Source organism: Notothenia rossii, assembly GCF_949606895.1.
Source record: "Notothenia rossii genome assembly, chromosome: 4".
Classification (NCBI taxonomy): domain Eukaryota; kingdom Metazoa; phylum Chordata; class Actinopteri; order Perciformes; family Nototheniidae; genus Notothenia; species Notothenia rossii.
In genome coordinates this window covers 65,004,300-65,022,887 of record NC_136902.1, presented here as the reverse complement: position 1 = coordinate 65,022,887, position 18,588 = coordinate 65,004,300, and the positions used below count along the sequence as shown (strand labels likewise).

The 18,588-nt window shown below is 41.0% G+C and overlaps 1 protein-coding gene across 1 annotated transcript in view; it reads left to right on the top strand.

Moving 5' to 3' along the window:
* Positions 1 to 18,588, top strand: part of LOC307037049 (ATP-binding cassette sub-family G member 4-like) — a 75,111-nt gene that overhangs the window by 37,240 nt on the left and 19,283 nt on the right. The window contains exons 7-14 of the mRNA XM_079677757.1: positions 1,741 to 1,864; positions 1,958 to 2,072; positions 2,174 to 2,316; positions 8,905 to 9,003; positions 9,148 to 9,316; positions 9,461 to 9,561; positions 10,252 to 10,410; positions 10,498 to 10,616. Coding sequence (XP_079533883.1) covers positions 1,741 to 1,864; positions 1,958 to 2,072; positions 2,174 to 2,316; positions 8,905 to 9,003; positions 9,148 to 9,316; positions 9,461 to 9,561; positions 10,252 to 10,410; positions 10,498 to 10,616 — 1,029 coding nt within the window. The remainder of the gene's footprint in view (positions 1 to 1,740; positions 1,865 to 1,957; positions 2,073 to 2,173; positions 2,317 to 8,904; positions 9,004 to 9,147; positions 9,317 to 9,460; positions 9,562 to 10,251; positions 10,411 to 10,497; positions 10,617 to 18,588) is intronic.

The following is an 18,588-nucleotide window of genomic DNA, read 5'->3' as shown; positions in this document are numbered from 1 at the left end:
TGCATATGAGACTTTACTGAGTACTTTGACCCTCTGAGCTTCTCTGGCTTCTCTCTGCACTACACATCCACCAAACGCCGCACTGTGCTCTCCTCCACAATTACAGCATTTCATCTTTGCCTCTTTTTCACATTTCCCATACTCATGTTGGCCTCCACATCTCGCACACCTTAGTTTTCCTTTACACTGCATTGCTGTGTGTCCCATTCTTTGGCATGCATAGCATCTAAGTGGTTTTGGGATGAATTCCCTCACACTGTAGTTCATGTATCCTATTTGCACAGATTTTGGTATATTTTTCTCAAACTGAATAACTACTGAAAGTGTTTCCTTCAATGTGCCATCTCTTTTGCTCATAAGTCTGTTTGCCTCAATAACTTTTCCTCCTTTAATCTCCTTTTTAACATCATCCATAGACATATTAAGTGGAACTCCAGATATGACTCCTCTCAACATTGCCATTGCTCCTGGGATATGAGCCTTTATTTTTTCCCCACTGAGTGTCGTCATTTTAAGTATTTTTCCCTGCTGTTGCTTGCTGGTTGCTTGTATCAAAACTCGTTTGTTGTTCATAAACTTGGCAAATTTGATTTTACCCATTTCTTTCTCAATTGATTTTGTCAGTTGAATCGGGTGGTAATGCCCACCATCCCGGTTGAATTCTATTATAACTTTCCACTCCTGCTCTAGTTCTGTATTCGAAATTGCTTGTTTTTCATTTTGACTGCCTTTTGTTTTTTTGTTTAAGCCTGCTCCACTCGACCAATCCGACCAACTTTGTGTTCTTGGTCTGCTAACTTTTTCCCTCAAAGCCCTTTTCTTCCTCACAGCTTTGGTTTCCTCCCATTCCATATCAGCTCTTTGGGTCCCATCTGAGCTGGTTGACATGATGATACAGTCAATGTACAGTTTATGCTAACCAGTCCAATGCTACCGTTTCTGTATGTTTCGATGATTTCCGACTCTCTCTGAACTTTCTGCAGCGTGTCTCCAACTTCACTTTCTTCTTCCGGCTTCCTCCGTCCGTTTCTCCCTCCCTCCGTCGGCCTCGTGTCAAGGGGGGGGGCGTGGCTAGCAGCAGCCGTTCCATTTAAAGCAGAATCAGCCTGTTTGGAACAGGGCTGCAATAGAGGGGTATGAGCAGTATGAGGCATGGCTACAATGGGTGATCTGTTTTGCAACAAACTCCACAGACATTTTTTGTATAGGTACAATATATTTTTTCAAATATAGCATAATAGGTCCACTTTAAGCTTTGGACCTTATCATACTTGCTCCAATAATTGGTAATAAGAGGTAGCACCGAACTTTGGAAATCTGCTTTTAGGCTCTGTGCCAACAAAAACGTGAATTGTTCTATAGTGTAATTTATAACTCAATACATTAGCATCCTTTGGACGGTTTGAATTCTTAATACAAAAGCATTTCACCCTAGTATGCACTTGCTTCTACTTATTTTAACTAGTTCTACCACTATAAAATATATCTAACATCAAATTCACTGACTTAAATCTTATTTTTATTAAAAAGAGAATATATTCGCAAATTACAAGCATTTCTCAAAATATTTGTTCATAAAATGGCCAGTTACTGTTAATATAACATTAAAAAAAAAACTTTCAGGGGACAAAATTCAATCAATAAAAGGGGCTTTTTCTCATAATATCTTTGTCTTGACTCATAAATGTCATCTTCTTAGATGGCTCATTAATATCTGCCTGTGTGTCTCTCTCTGTTCAGTGGCTTAGACAGTGCGTCATGCTACCAGGTGGTCTCACTAATGCGCTCTCTGGCGCTGGGAGGACGGACCATCATCTGCACCATCCACCAGCCCAGTGCCAAACTGTTTGAGATGTTTGACAAGGTACAAGTCTGCCTATAAAGGGCAAAGGAACAGAATAAAATGAATAACAGTCTGTGTCAATTGCAAACCTTAATACATTGTGTTCCTCCTCAGCTTTACATTCTCAGTCAGGGACAGTGTATCTACAAAGGCACAGTCCCTTACCTAATCCCTTATCTGAAGACTCTGGGCCTTTACTGTCCTACCTACCACAACCCTGCAGACTTCAGTATGTCCACATAATATTTATACAAGTCTTTGTTACACTTTCCCAAGAACCATTCTAATTCCTTAATGATCTGTGTCTTTCTGCATTTGCCTCCGGTGCAGTCATTGAAGTGGCATCAGGAGAGTATGGAGACCTGAATCCGGTGCTGTTTGAGGCAGTCCAGGGTGGAATGTGTGCATTGGAGGAGAAGAAGAATCAATGTGAAAACAATGGCACATCTGTCTGTGCAACAAAGTGCCACAAGGTGTGTAGTAGAAGATGTGACTGGTTTTGTTCAGAAAACTTGGGATGTGGCTTCCTTTCCTACGTCACATGCGGGTTCATTTAATGTACTAACCCAGATGTTCATCTACAGCTTAAGAAAGCTTATTTCTCAAACCCTTATCAAAGGAGAGTTTTTATTTATTTTTTACCGAGAGGGAGGCCTTTTAAAAAAAGGGGGTCTCAGAAATAATTCATTTGTTTTAACATTGAAGCACATTGAACATGTTCTAGGAGAAACCCCCCTAAAAAGTTCAAACTTTTACATTTACCTTTATATGCCCCGTTAAATAATTGTATTTTCAGTTAATATATTTATAAAGTTATATTTTCTTATTCACTTTCTTGCCAAGAGTTAGATGGGAAGATTGATAACACACTAATGTCTGAACACTAGCTACAGAAGCTAGAGCCAGCAACTGGTTAGCTTAGTTTAGCTTAGCATACAAATGGATACAGTGGGAAACAGCTAGCCTGGTTCCATCTAAATGTAGCAATATCCACCTACCAGAATAAAAAGGGACTCTTTCTGGTTTCCAGTATGGCTGTATTATATTTAAGTGAACATTTCAAAAGATCACCACTAACAGATGCTAAGCTAACGGGTAGAAGCTAAATTTTACAATAAAGAAAAAAAAAAAACACACAAAATTCCACTAACAACTATTTATTTTTTGGATTAAGTTGAACAAATTACTGGCTAGTGGTTCCACCGTCAACTCGTAAGATATTAATATAAAGGATATGGTTAAAAGATGATTTTGGGACAAAATGGCAATACTACTTCTGCAGCCAGCGGCAGGTCCTGTGGATTTTGCTATTTGGAAGAAGCCAGGCAAGCTCTTTTCAGTCTTTCAGCTAATTTGAGATGACCATCTCCTGGCTGTAGCTTCACATTTACATTACAAAGATGAGAGTGTTATCTTCTAATCTCACTTCAGGCAAGAAAGCCAAAAAGGGAAGATAAGATAAACCTTTTTTAAAACCCAGAGGGGAAATTCGGTTGTGGCAGCTGCACAAGGACAGCAACAGTACAAATAATTGAGTAAATTAAATAATACATACTCAGAGGTATACTTAAATAAGAAGAAAATAAGAAAATAGGAAATATAAAAGTAACATGGTATGGTTAGTGTAATAATAATAATAAATTATATTTATATAGCACTTTTCTGGAACTCAAAGACGCTTTACATTTTGAGCGAGGGTAGACAAACAAGGACAGGCAAAAACAAACAACAAAAGAAAAAAATTAATTTAGAAAATAATAATAAATTAATAAAATAAAATATTTTTTGTATCAGTAGTGATTAGTACGACGGAGTATTAGGGCCACACTTAGAAGAAAAAAAACTGAGAGATTTCGAGAATAAAGTCGCAATAATACGAAAATAAAGTCACAGTTACGAGAATAAAGTCGTAACATTACGAGAATAAAGTCGTAATGTTACGAGAATAAAGTCGTAACATTACGAGAATAAAGTCGTAATGTTACGAGAATAAAGTCGTAACATTACGAGAATAAAGTCGTAATGTTACGAGAATAAAGTCATAATTACGAGATTAAAGTCGTAGTTTCATAAGTGACTTGAGAAGCGGACTTGGAGGAGATTGTCTCCTTTCTGCAGGAGGAAATGGCTGGTTCTGGCCGACTACATTACATTACAACACACTCTCACTCCATAATCGTTTAGGAGCGACATTTGGTCAGGGTCCCGTGGCGTGCAGTTGTGACGCTCCTAGGCTCCTTCAGCTTCATAAAGGGACGCAAATAGCTTTCAACTGATTGCAATGTATTCCCATCTGCGGCGGGATTTGACGCTCATGGAAGCACGGCATTCGTTTGTGTCGGCTGCCCTTAAAGGCAATGTGAGCGTCCATTCCCATTGGATAACGGAGAATTGTACACCCGGAAGTAAGTATTCCCCTTACTGTCGATTCATTTTACAGTGATATCTGCACTACTCATCGACTAAAAAACACCAGATTATCCTTGATAATTACACAACATTGATTGGTTTAAATTGTGTGCAATGCTTTTGTATTTTTCCCCTTCGATTCGGAGAAACAAATATTTTTTCGGAGTAAAGGATGGCAGAAGACACTACACTACCCAGAATCCCCAGCTATCGTTTAGGACTACACCATGTGCTCTGTTTGACAAACCCCGTGATTAGTTCTCAAGCTCTGTGATTGGTTGAACTCCAACTGCATTCCATATGAAAAAAAACGTTTCGTAAAAGATAAAATCATACTTTATTCAGCAGTGCTTGCTTTACTCTTTGAAAGTCATCACATTAATGCATTGTAATAAATGGTTTGGCTGCATTAAATATATTACACATCTGTTTATTTATCTACAGAGATCGGGCTCAGAATAGACCGGAAACTATTCTTTTACCGTTCAGTTTGAATTTCACAATAAAGTTAGTAGTAATATTTTGTTTTTCATATTATTGTTTCTATTAACTACTAGACCGCTGGGTCATGTTAAGACCATCTTTTCTGTGTTGCTGTGGGTTTTTTACATCGTTTTTGTGTTACAAATATCAAAACAAAAACAAAATATATCCGTCGTAAACTAAACCAGAAACAGCAGTATATTTTATTTTGTTAACACTGTAAACTTGACAGCTTTTTAACCCAAACCACCTACTGGTTAAAGCACGTTTATTACACGTTTAGAGTAATGCAATGCAGGTAGATTGTGTTGCTTTTTGATGACTGTTTCAAATGCCTTTTTCTTAATGTATTTTATTATTATTAACTACTTGTTACTTGTTGCTAGGGACGCTGCTATCGATATTGTGTTCCGCAACATGTTCTCTATCTATGGCACGTCTCTACTGGGAGTTGTAGTTTTAAAAGACGTTTTCGTATTTCCCATAATAAGAAGTTGCCAGTATACTGTGTACATCCCTGGAGGTTTAGGGGATAGGAAACACTCAAATGTAAAACATATAATTAATAAATGGGTAAAAATTGCTTGTGCCCATAATGGGCAGCATTAATATATATACCCACATGCCAGCTAAGGTCAGAAGAGCTTTATTTAACAGCTGGTCTTATGTTTGTGACCCCTACTGTTGTTAATTGATAACATTACATTACATTACATTACATTAATTGATAAGCCTAAAACATGGTCTTGTCAAGGTTCAGAGGCAAATTTTGCAAATATAGCAGTAGCCATCGATCATCTTAAGATAAGATATACCTTATTGATCCCAAGTTGGAAACATTTGCGTTACATCAGCATGTGTAACAGTTGTAAATATGCAGTGGTGTTTATTTGTAAATCATTTAGTATAATCACACAAATTCTGTGTTTTATATTTAATAATTCTTTGTTCTTTATTTATTGATTGTTCAATACCTGACAAGGCCGGAGATAAAATATCTATATACATCCTATAAGAGTATAATACATATGTATAATATCAGTTAAAATAAGTGCTTCAACATAGTTAACATTGCTGGAGGTATGCACAAATATTGATAGATGTCTTGTAATGCACTATTGAGGAACCTGCGACCCAAGTTTTTCATTCATTGCATAACTACACCGTTTGTGTATGTCAATAAACCTTAGAAAATCTTGAAATCTTGAAAGGGATGTGCAAAATAGTCATTATATATACAGTCTTTAATTAACTATTAGTAGCGAATAACGAGTAATGAATATACTTTATAGGGATCCTATTAATATCTAATAATAAAAATAAGGACATTCAATAACATACTTTAACCACCAGGTGTCCCTTTATATCAGGAGTGCACCTTTATGGTAAAAATACAGCCTATCTACCAATTGGATCAAATATAAAAGTCAGCCGAATTAGTGTTGATCCTGCAAAGAGACGTATTGTGTGAAAAGAAATGTAAGATGTTGTTTAATTGCTGATATATTTATGATCCACGTCACGTTTTCAGTGTTGGCGGCAGTTCCTCATGTTTGTCTAGAAGTCTTCTCATCAGGGCTCTATAAATAGAGAACTACGGCAGATATGTAATATTTAATGCAGCCGAACCGTGTATTACAATGCCGTTATGTGATGACTTTCCAAGAGAAAAGCAAGCACACTCGGAATAAAGTATTATTTTTATTTTTTAAAATGTTTTCGGTCTATATGTTAATGACGATGTGATGTGAGATGTGAGACTGGAATTGCACAGAGAAAAATAACGTATCTTTAGATGCAGATTTTGTTAAACTAATACGTTTGCGCTGTGGACCAACCAACCCCATATTGACGGGGAAGGGGGTAGCAATAAAGATAACACCATTAAACAGTTACACAACATAACAGAAATAATATCGATAGCAGCGTCCCTAGCAACCACCTTGGTAACAATGAAAACGTTCTATGGACGCAATTTCCTGAAGTAATCTTCGTAATAACTAGCAAACTAAAGATCATATACATCCACTGCACACATACTCTGAAATAACAACTCATATTTCTCGCATCAAATGACATCAAAACGCATTTTAATGGCCAAACTAACTTTAAAATAGGCATTTTCCACCGAGAATAAAACGAAATTCGGCCATGTTTTTTTTTTCTGCAGGGAGAAATTTGAAGATCACGTGACATAGACGCCAGCAATTGGAATGAATGGTGAAAAAAAACGGGCTTTGTCAAACAGAGCACAAGGTGTAGTCCTAAACGATAGCTGGGGATTCTGGGTAGTGTAGATTCTGCCATCCTTTACTCCGAAAAAATATTTGTTTCTCCGAATCGAAGGGGAAAAATACAAAAGCATTGCACACAATTTAAACCAATCAATGTTGTGTAATTATCAAGGATAATCTGGTGTTTTTTAGTCGATGAGTAGTGCAGATATCACTGTAAAATGAATCGACAGTAAGGGGAATACTTACTTCCGGGTGTACAATTCTCCGTTATCCAATGGGAATGGACGCTCACATTGCCTTTAAGGGCAGCCGACACAAACGAATGCCGTGCTTCCATGAGCGTCAAATCCCGCCGCAGATGGGAATACATTGCAATCAGTTGAAAGCTATTTGCGTCCCTTTATGAAGCTGAAGGAGCCTAGGAGCGTCACAACTGCACGCCACAGGACCCTGACCAAACGTCACTCCTGGACGATTATGGAGTGAGAGTGTGTTGTAGGCCTACATTACATTGCATTTAGCTGACGCTTTTATCCAAAGCGACTTACAATAAGTGCATTCGACCAACAAGATACAAACTTGAAGAAAACAGAATCATATAAGTACATCAGGTTTCATAGAGCTAAAACATGTCAAGTGCTACTCAACTAGCTTTAGATAAGCCAGTCCTTTGTTAGTATATAAGTGCTTTGTTAGTAATTCTTTGTTAGTAATTCTATCGCTCGAAGTGGAGTCGAAAGAGATGAGTTTTCAGTCTGCGCCGGAAGATCTGCTCTCCTGATTTCAATTGGGAGCTCATTCCGATTCCACTACAAGGCTATCGTTCGACTCCTTCTGGATCCAAAGCCTTGATTACAAGTCTCATTGTTTCTTGTGAAACAACAAATCCCCTTTGAACAGCTCGTAGATGTAACCAACGATAGCCTTGTAGTCGGCCAGAACCAGCCATTTCCTCCTGCAGAAAGGAGACAATCTCCTCCAAGTTCTTTTGGTTCTTTCTTCAAAATAATAGACATAGTTTCTTGCACAACCTTTTCAAAGTTCTAATACTTATGATAATCTGATGCTGATGTGCCAAAAGATTAAGTATTTAGTTATTTGAGAAACCTAAAGTACTGCTTCACAAGATGCTCCACATTCCTCGTTTTATTGCAGGACGCTCCTGTTGTCTCCTTCTCAAGTCCCTTATGAAACTAAGACTTTAATCTCGTAATTATGACTTTATTCTCGTAACATTACGAATTTATTCTCGTAATATTACGACTTTATTCTCGTAATATTACGACTTTATTCTTGTAACTATGACTTTATTCTCGTATTATTACGACTTTATTCTCGAAATCTCTCTGGGTTTTGTGTGTGGCCCTAATACTCCATCGTAGATTAGTAATAGCAGAGCCATGTTAACAGTGTTTACCAGACTAATGATGTGACGGAGCAGGCATTAGTTTGTCAGTATTATTGTAGACTTATAATATATGTAAAGTATAGAATATGACACAAAAACCAGAACATATTAACCTACAGTACATGCCACGTTTTGGTTTATATGGGGGATAAGATAAATGATCAGGTAAAAGATACATTAAAAAATAACCATTTACATAGTGCAGGAACATAACATAGAACTGAATAAAATAGAGTTAAAATACTACGGTACAGCACTATAATATGGCTAGAATATATTAGAATATAGTGAATGCAGTGTACTCACTATATTCTACTATATTATAGCTTCTGTTCTTTGAACATACATGTATTTATTTATCAACACATTACCACCAGGTTTCTGGGGCAAAATGTATGCCCAGAGGTGTGTATATGGGTTCCTGACAGCAGAATATATTGTCCTGCTCTTTTTGATGTTGTGCATAATTATTCATTAATCATTTTTTTTCATTTTACTGGGTTATCTGCTTCCATTTTATCCAGGATACCGGACACATAGAGAGACATACGTTTGCCACAAGCACATTTACACAGTTCTGTATCCTCTTCAAGAGAACCTTCATTACTATATGTCGAGACCAGGTGAGTCATATCATGTATATAACAGTTAAGCACTGGTCTTTACCTAAATTGAGTCATCTAAAAACAAGAAACTTTACCCAAAAACAACCAGGCAGTTGTCTAGGAGTGGATCTTCATTTGTTCCTGCTTTTGTTCTGCTCTCAGGTTTTGACCCACCTCAGACTGATCTCCCACATCGCCATAGGTGTGTTAATAGGCTTGCTCTATCTGAACATCGGCAATGACGCGAGCAAGGTCTTTAACAACACTGGGTTCCTCTTCTTCTCTATGCTCTTCATCATGTTTGGAGCGCTAATGCCGACCGTGTTGACCTGTGAGTCTGATTGAGGGGAGGAAATTACCCAGATTTGTTTGTCTTTTTTCAGTTTTATACAGAACAGAGAGCCATTTCTAAATCCCATATGTTGTGAATGGATTGACAGATAATTGTGAATTATTTTTGTGCACCATCTGTTAGTTCCTCTAGAGATGTCTGTTTTCCTGAGGGAACATCTAAACTACTGGTACAGCCTGAAAGCTTACTACCTGGCTAAAACCATGGCTGATATCCCATTCCAGGTAAGCAGATATTTGGGGGTCCACAAACATGTTACACTTTTACAGAGTACACTACTGCACTCTAGTGTGAGTTAAAGGTACTACCTGGTTGATGCAACGGCTTTGAATACTTTTGTTTAACTGTCAGTTAGTTCATGTAGTTCACACTTTTCATTTACAAAGTGTGAAAACTTCCTGCATTATTCAGAGGCTAGCTCCAGCTAAATTAAACACATTTTTACTGTAAATCTATGAATATATTATGTTGCATGTTGTGTTTCATATTCCATAACTTTAAATCAGATTCAACTCTACAAAGTAGTATCATGATATCCATACTTTTCCTATAGCCCTTTCACTGTGGTATTGCACATCACCCACCAATATATATGCGTGATCTTCCTCTTTAATACCTGAAATATAAGACAAAAAGAAATTTGTTTGGTAAGGTGTGTCTGTTCTTGTACACTTTAAATATAAGTATATTTAAAATGTTCTAACATTCCTTAAACTAAGTATAACCTCGCTGTGGATATGGCTCAGTGCAGTTTCCACTCATACATTAGATTTTTAAAAAAGCCTTATTTAGAGAAAGGACTTAGATCTGTCCATTTATTCGAATCTGTTTTTAACCGCATCGAGAAGAGGCTGGGAAACTTTGTTATTAATGTTGAATATAATGAAACCTAAGATCTTCTGATGTGGTTTTAGGTGATCTGCCCCATTATGTACTGCAGCATAGTGTACTGGATGACGAAGCAGCCCCCGGAGGCCACCCGCTACCTCCTCTTCCTCGCCCTGTCCATCTGCACGGCCCTGGTAGCTCAGTCTCTGGGCCTTCTGGTGGGGGCCGCCTCCCCCTCACTACAGGTGCGGCATGTTTGAATGTTTAATATAGGATGCCTTGGCTCATGTTGCACATATAAGACATATTTTGTGCTCTGCATTCTTATACAGGTAGCTACATTTGTTGGACCTGTCACAGCTATCCCTGTGCTACTGTTCTCTGGATTCTTTGTGAACTTTGACACGATCCCCAAGTACCTGCAGTGGAGCTCGTACGTTTCTTATGTCAGGTGAGTAACAGAATCCATTTTTTGTTAGCAGTGGGGCAGAGGGAAGATTTTCGGTTGGATGGACAAAAGTAAAATATCATATCAAACAATAGTTACGTATGTAACTATGGCTCTATGAATCCTGGATGACCGCCGTGTTTAGCACTGAATATCTTCTGTCTCGCACATGCGCAAGTCGAATATTTATATCAAAAAAGTCACGTGTGACCTCGTATGACCCCGGAAGGCATAAGTTCCGGTTTTGTCAACGAGTTCAGTCCTATGGAATCACGAGATTCCGAGTGACCAAGAACTCTGGCAGTCATCCAGGATTAATAGAACCGTAGTTACATACGTAACTATCGTTCTATTTCATCCTTACTGATGCTTAGCACTGGATGACTTATATCAACAGAGTCACGAGGAAGTCTGAGTACTTACCCTATAGAGATGGCCTAGGTGGACTCAGCAGGAGGATCACACCCAACGGCTGAGGGGTGGCAACATTCACTCTGTAGTATCTGGCGAATGTGCTCGGGGATGCCCATGTGGCCGCGGCACATATGTCCTCCAGGGGCACACGGTCGCCCATGACGTGGAGACACTCCTAGTAGAGTGGCACTTTACTCTGGGTGGCAAGGGATGGACATTCGCCTTGTATGCCTGGACAATGACGTCCACGATCCAGTGGGACAAGCGCTGCTTTGAGAGCGTGCAGCCCCTTCTAGGACCACCGTAACACAGAAATAGCTGTTCAGACTGACGTATGCCTGCGGTAGTCTTGACATAAGCTCTAAGGGCCTGCACCGGGCATAAGAGTCTTGACCTCTCTTCCCCCTCTCCTGATGGGGGGTCAAACCATGCCAGCTGGATAGGCCGATTAAAATGAGAGCGTGCCAGCACCTTAGGGAGGAACGCTGTACTCGGACATAGGGTGACACCTGAGCCATCTGAGTTCCACCTCAGACACGTGCTGTTCGCGGACAACGCCTGAAGCTCGCTTACGCGCTTTGCTGAGGTGATGGCAAGAAGGAGAGCAGTCTTAGCTGAGAGCCACTTCAGTTCTGCCTGTGACGAGGGTTCAAAGGGAGGCGAGCATAGGAAATCCAGCACCAAGGGCAGGTCCCATGTAGGAGCCCTTGGGACGTTCGGGGGGCGAAGCCTCAGAGCTCCCCTTAAGAAGAGGGATACCAGCCTATGGCTCCCCACTGTACACCCTGACGGTAGCGGGACACCGGCAGTCATCCAGGAGGGACTGCAGGAACTCAAGGATAGTAGGCACCGAGCAATGTACTGGGTCCTCATTTCGCCCTTGGCACCAGTCAGAAAACAGTTTCCACCTGTTTTCGTACTGCCTATGAGTAGATGGTGCCCTTGCATTGAGGACAGTCCTCCTGACAGGCTCTATGCAGTCGCTCAGCAGCGGGTCGGGCCCTCCAGTCGCCAGACGCACTGATGGAGGCGGCAGGGGTCGGAGTGCCACATCCGACCCTCCAGCTGAGACAAGAGGTCCTTCCTGTTGGGGAGACGCCAAGGGGTCCCGGAATAGAGTCTGTGCAGCAGGGAGAACCAAGTCCTGGCCACCAGAAGAAGCCTGTGGCCCTGATGGAAGTGGGTCGACATCTTCGAGGCAAAGAGATCTACCTCTGTGTTAAATATGTTCTTTATTCTCGCGTCCAGGAGAGAAGCTTTAAAATGAGACTAAATGGAGTCTCTGAAAAGATTCAAATTGGATACTTTAATTAAAAAAGGCACGGTAGTGTTACAGACAGAATATTGTTCCGGCAGAAAACAGCTGTGATCTGGCTCTCCTGAGCAAGAAGAGAAGCCCGAATCCCCCGTTCGGTGCCGTTATATATCCTCTGCTGGCTCCTCCCCGCTTGCCGGCTCGCCTCGCCTCTAATGTCCGTTGTTGCATTTAAACAGAGGATTGGTACTTTTCACCTTCAATATATGCTTAACACGCCTTTTCTCCTCATATTCTCTTTCATCACTTTTCATGTAACACATTCTAAACGCTGTAATCAATACTCTAAAACATACAGAAAATACTTCATGGCTGGTTTGGTTTCCGGATGTTGTCACATGCTAATCTCGTCTGTAAACAATAATGTATTCAAATAAACTGTACTTTCATTTAATATTCAGCATGGTAGTATCTCGACATCTATAGTTGTAGTGTTAAATCAGTAGGTTTCGGTTTGCACCACTCCATGTCATTTCGCTACTCAATTCACCTCTTTAGGAAATCGTATATTAGCCACATGCTAAATGCTAACCGTAGATGAAGGATTTTCAGAATAAAAGCTTAACTGCTTGTGCACAAGAATTTCTGTTTTTTCAGTATAAAAGAGCGTTTAAACTGACGGTATGTTTAAGCTACATTATACCATCAAAACATTGATTTTAATTTCTAACAGTCGACATCTTCGAGGCAAAGAGATCTACCTCTGCCCTGCCGAAGAGACCCCAGATGCTGGTCACCAGCTCTGGCAGAAGCCGCCACTCCCCCGGTGGAGGCTTGTGACGGGAGAAGAAGTCGGCGACTTGGTTCTGTTCTCCGGGTAGATACATTGACCGTAGGCTGGCCAGGCCAGGAGCTGCCCAGGTCAGGAGAGTCTGGGACACCTCTAGCAAGCATGCAGATTTGGTGCCCCCCTGGTGGTTTATATGATACACTGTTGCAGTGTTGTCCGATCGGACAAGCACATGCTTCCCCCTCAGGTATGGCAGGAAGTGCCTGAGTGCTAGGTGCACTTTCCCCCACTCCCCCTTGGGAGGGGGACAGCTCGTCGCAGCCTTTGGAGGGCGAGCGTTTTAGCCCGCAGCTCCGATCGAGACGATCACAAGGCTACAGGTAGCGATGAGCTAGAATAATCGAATTTCCAATAGGCTAGCTTGGCTTCTACTCATAAAGTAGTAACCTGTGCAGCGAGAAGATGAAAAAGGACTGAACTCGTTTACAAAACCGGAACTTATGCCTTCCAGGGTCATACGAGGTCACACGTTACTTTGTTGATATAAATATTCGACCTGCGCATGCGCGAGACAGAAGATATTCAGTGCTGAACACCGACTCTGGCGGTCAGTAAGGATGAAATAGAATCCTTATCCTTCACAACACTGGTGTTATTTTCATAGATTTAAAATTATATTTTAGAAAAGAATATAACTTGGCCTCACTCCCAGGTCATCATAAACAACGAGAGGCGGTTAAATATTTAAACAAGGAATTATTACAAATGGGCAGTCGTTCGTTTCAGAAACAGTTAATCTGTCTTTCCAAATTAGGAAAATATCCTACATGTTTTTTAAGATTAGCTAAGGTGAATTAACTAATCACTCTACAATAAACATACCTTAATAAATATTGGTCCTGATGCAACAACATTTTGGATTCTTAACCTAATTACGCCAGTTCCTGGAGATTTGCCAAACGTATTTGGAGGACAAACTTTGACTTCTGGGTCGAGGTGACGTGCCTTTGTGACGTGCAACAACATTAACATTAACCTTTCTGTTGGTCGCTTGTTAGCAGACCCCTCACGCGATGGCAGATCGAACAGGTACAGACAGGGCCCATAGTGATAGCCCTATAGTTTAAATCTACTACCCACAAATAAACATATGGACATGGGTTACTATTTTAAAAAAATGGTAAATTTATTTAGGAACCTATCCAAGTGATTTTAAGTGGGGGTCGACCTCCAATCCTCCAGGGTGGTCCGGGGGCATGCTCCCCCGGTAAGATTTTTATTTATTTTTTGGAGTTAAATGCATCAAACTGGTGCATTTTAAGGGGAAAATAAAGAGGCTAGATCTATGGGAACAGGAAACCCATATGAAACAAAACTGTATACATTTCAATAATCATAAAATCATGGCCATAACTAATAAGATACCATATCCAATAAGAAAAACACTGAAACTTTGTTTATTTATTTTTGGTTCATTTATAGTTGTGAGTGTGTCTGGGCTCCTGAATCAGCCTCACCTGTCTCCCTCCTCTCCTCTCCTTCATCTCCTCTCCCTCCTGCTCCTCTTTGAGGCAGCAGCAAAGACTAGTTTTAGCTCTCGACAAGTTTTAAAAGTGTATCTTACCTTTTTTCACCGAGTTAACTTTTTTTTTTTTTATTCATGCACATTTTACTAATCACTACCCCCTCAAATGGAAATATGTGTTTACATAAATGGTGACCAAACCGTTTGAGACCCACTGAGAACTTAGACTAAGTTAACTATCTAAACACTCAGAGAGTCCTTTACCTCACCTGAGCTGAGGTTGTCCCGAGCTTGAATGACACACAGAGACCAATCAAGGTCTTTGATTTATGATCTGTATGACAGTGGCCATGTCGGCAGGCCACATCATATAGACAGCCAGTCACCCTGTGTGAGGCAGGCCACTTAACAGGCCAGGCCATAGGGAAAGTCAGGGACTGGGTACAGGAGGCGTAGAGCGAGGGATCATTATCCACAAGTAAATCGATCGCAGATGGCGTCGTGATCGCAGACGAAAAAAACCTGGAAACCCTGGATATTGGTGATCATAATCACAGGTTGATTTTTTAAAACGTTTTCTAAAACATGTGACGTTTAATGTCACGTTAGGGAGAGGAGCAGGGTGAACCCTAATGCAGTGAACAAAACAGGAAGCCAGGTTTAAACAACAAAAGCGAGCTTTATTAAAAAGAAGCTGGTACACAATAACGTAAAACTAAGGTGAAGAGGTAAGATGAAACATAACAGCGAAACAAAACAAGGAACAAACCAGGAAGAGTTGGCGAACATGGGAAGCAGAACCAGGAGGGCACACGAGCAGGGGCGGATCTAGACAAATATTCATATTTTGGCTGGGCAGTGTAGTTTTACGTCTTATTTGACTTTCTCAGGACTTAAAACTGTTTTTTGGGGGCAGACCCCAACAAAGAAAAAAATATATACCCACATACAAGGTCATCGTCTTAACAGTTTTTCATGCTCATCGAGTCATCCGTGAGCAGAGCATCAAGTTGGCATGCCTATTACAGCTGAATGCGGTGATTACCGTTTTGTTCAGCAAAACGCCTCACAAACTGATTAAGATCCAAAGCTTTAGTGCGTTTTGATTCAATGCTGAGTACAGCCAAACTTGACAGTCTCTTCTCTGTCATTGTAGACCGCAAATACCTCATTCCCCCCCCCCCGTCTACTTGAGTCCGAATGCTTCTCGTTTTGCGCCGTCCCCCCGTTCACATGAAATCGCCGCCAATCATATTTCCAAGCCCGCACCAGGGCCGGGGGAGGGGTTACAAGACTCGCGTCTTGTGCTGCATTCACTTGCACATTAGAGATTTTCTCTCATAAATGTCCGATGAGCCACAACTTTTCTTTCAAAACAAAGATGCCAACTGGGGTGGCAGCTGGGGTGGCAAGGCTATTTTTTAGGGTGGAAGTTGCCACACCATGCCACCCCGGTAGATCCGCCCCCGCACACGAGGAGAACCAGGAATCAGACGGAGACAGGAAACTACGAGTCACACCGGGGAAACATTGACAAAAAACGAAAAAGAACACCAGAGGCCTTTAGTACGGAGCCAGTTCATAAGACCCTGGATATCTTTGAGTAATCTGGCTTAACTAACCCTACCAAACACGATCTCGCAAAGGGGTCCTACGACGCCGGTTATCAACTCGGTAAATCAACCCAGGTTTCTCTGTCCGGCTACAAGCGAGTTCACATGAAAGGGGCGGTATTGCAGCCTTTGACCAATCACAAACCCGGAAAAGAGTACTGACAGCGCAGCGCAGGGACACCGGAAGCCCTGCCCCACATTTTCGCAGCGACGGGTGCCGCGGAACACTGTACATCCCGTTTCAAAAATTCCCCTCCACTCTAAAGTCGCATCTAAAAAGAACGCAATCTGATCTAGCTGTGTATATTTTGTAATTTTTGCAAATTGAGGGGATGGTAAGACAATCTCATTAGCTACAGGCAGCGACAGAGGCTTTCACCTTTTCACTCTTGCCTTCAACTCCTAATCAACTATCCCCTTGCCCTTATTCCTCCTAGCTTAGCACTTTCTACTTTTGTCTTTATTTTGTTTCACTTGCTTGTAAGCGCTTTGAGCACCAGGAAAAGCGCTTTATAATTTTTTATGTATTATATATTGCATTAGGTAAAATAAAGCAGGCAAACATAACAGGAAGAATATGTACATTTTAATCCAATCAAAGAGGACATTGTCACACCATTCAAATGTATCCATGTACATTACAACCTATACAAAAGCTTAGATTTGTTTCTTTGTTACGTTGTTCTGTCAACATGTCAGAAGAACCAGCGCATAAGAAAATAAAATACAGTCAAACAAAACTGAACTTCAGCAACTTCAATTTCACATCCCTGACATCCACAACTCCAGAGCCTGGCCTTTCAACCATAGAACCAGCGCAGCCATGAACCCCAAAGCAGTAGCTCTGCGACCACTGAGACTGTCAAAACCGCCGGCATCGTTGAACTGAAACAGGCTGGTTCCGACTGCGTGGAGGTTTGTTGTCGGGACATTGAGAAGGGTAAAGCTGCACAACTAATTGTAGATAAAAAGGAGACCGCTAGATCGTTTTGGCCAAAGAGAAAGGTACTTCAAAGCAGAATGGTACAAAAACAGAGAGTGGTTGATTCTTTGCAAAACCACTAAACGGGCCTTCTGTGAAATATGCAGATTTCCTGCTATCACACGGCTTGTAACTTTCTCCAAATGTGGTGATGACAGCTTTGTAAATACCGGAGTTAATAAGAAAAAGTGCCCAAGCCCACTGGACACCACGAAAAGTCTCATTTCCACAGAGAGTGTGTTAAAAAAAAGTGCGCTTGCTTCAGTCAAACACCAGTCAACATTCAGCTTGTCAAACAAGAGCGTATTGAGCAGGAATAAATAAGTGATGGAATGATGGAGCAACTGCGCTGTCATATTTGTGGGCTGGACCTGTATCGTTTACTTAGGTTACAGGAAAGGAGCGAGCAGAGGGTAGAGTCCATTCTTGTTCTGTTTCGTGTGACTATCTTCCTCCCCATGCTGAACACCCTCTCAGACTTTCAGTTGCGGGCGCTACTAAAGATACGCGTTACCATGGAAACCAAACAATGGTGTAGCTCAGGGGTCCCCAACCTCCGGGCCGCGAAATAGCTGTGAGTTTATCGTAATATTTGCAGAATTATAAATATATACAAATATTTTATCAAAAAAAAATCAATTTAATTTTTTTTTTTTAATTTTATTTTATTTTATACCAGTCATATTATTTCATCCAACACATACAAAATAAATCAAAATTGGTTAGCATAAGGTCTCAGCCTCTCGTGCGCAGATAAATTTACAGGTGGTGCGCCAATAGGAAGTGGAGCACACAGGAGAGAACCCTTTAATCGCAGACTGTAATGCTTGTGGGGGAATGGAAGTGCATACATTATTTGAGATATATTTCGAACTCGGACTTCATTTTAAGGACATTGCAGCCAGGGGTGTAGAGCTATTTTTTTTATTTGTAAAGCCTCCTTCACTTCATGAAACGGCTGCAGCATCAGGAGGCAGCCTCTGAGAAGTGCAGCACCAGCGCGTACACACCGCCTTCACTTCCCACTGCAGGCTGCTACGTTTCAACCACACACACCTCTACACACACAAACATCGAACGGCCCGATTATTCCCCCTATTACTCGTTGTATGAAGGAAATGTCGGGTCACAAAGGCGCATGATGTGTGTGTGTATGTGCTCTGCTCAGCTCCGCTGTGTGTGTGTAAGTTCGGTGTGTTTGTGTGTGTCCAATAACGGCATTTGTTTTCAAATTACCATGAACAGTAATTTACACACATCTGGCCAACTCCATATGTATGTGGGTGTTCCCAAAAGAAGTTAGTTTAATCTTAATCTCGATGTAGTGCTAAATGAGTGCACCGGAACGAACGCCCCGGTATGGCGTTATTATTGCTGGCAAACAAGCCCAGGGGTC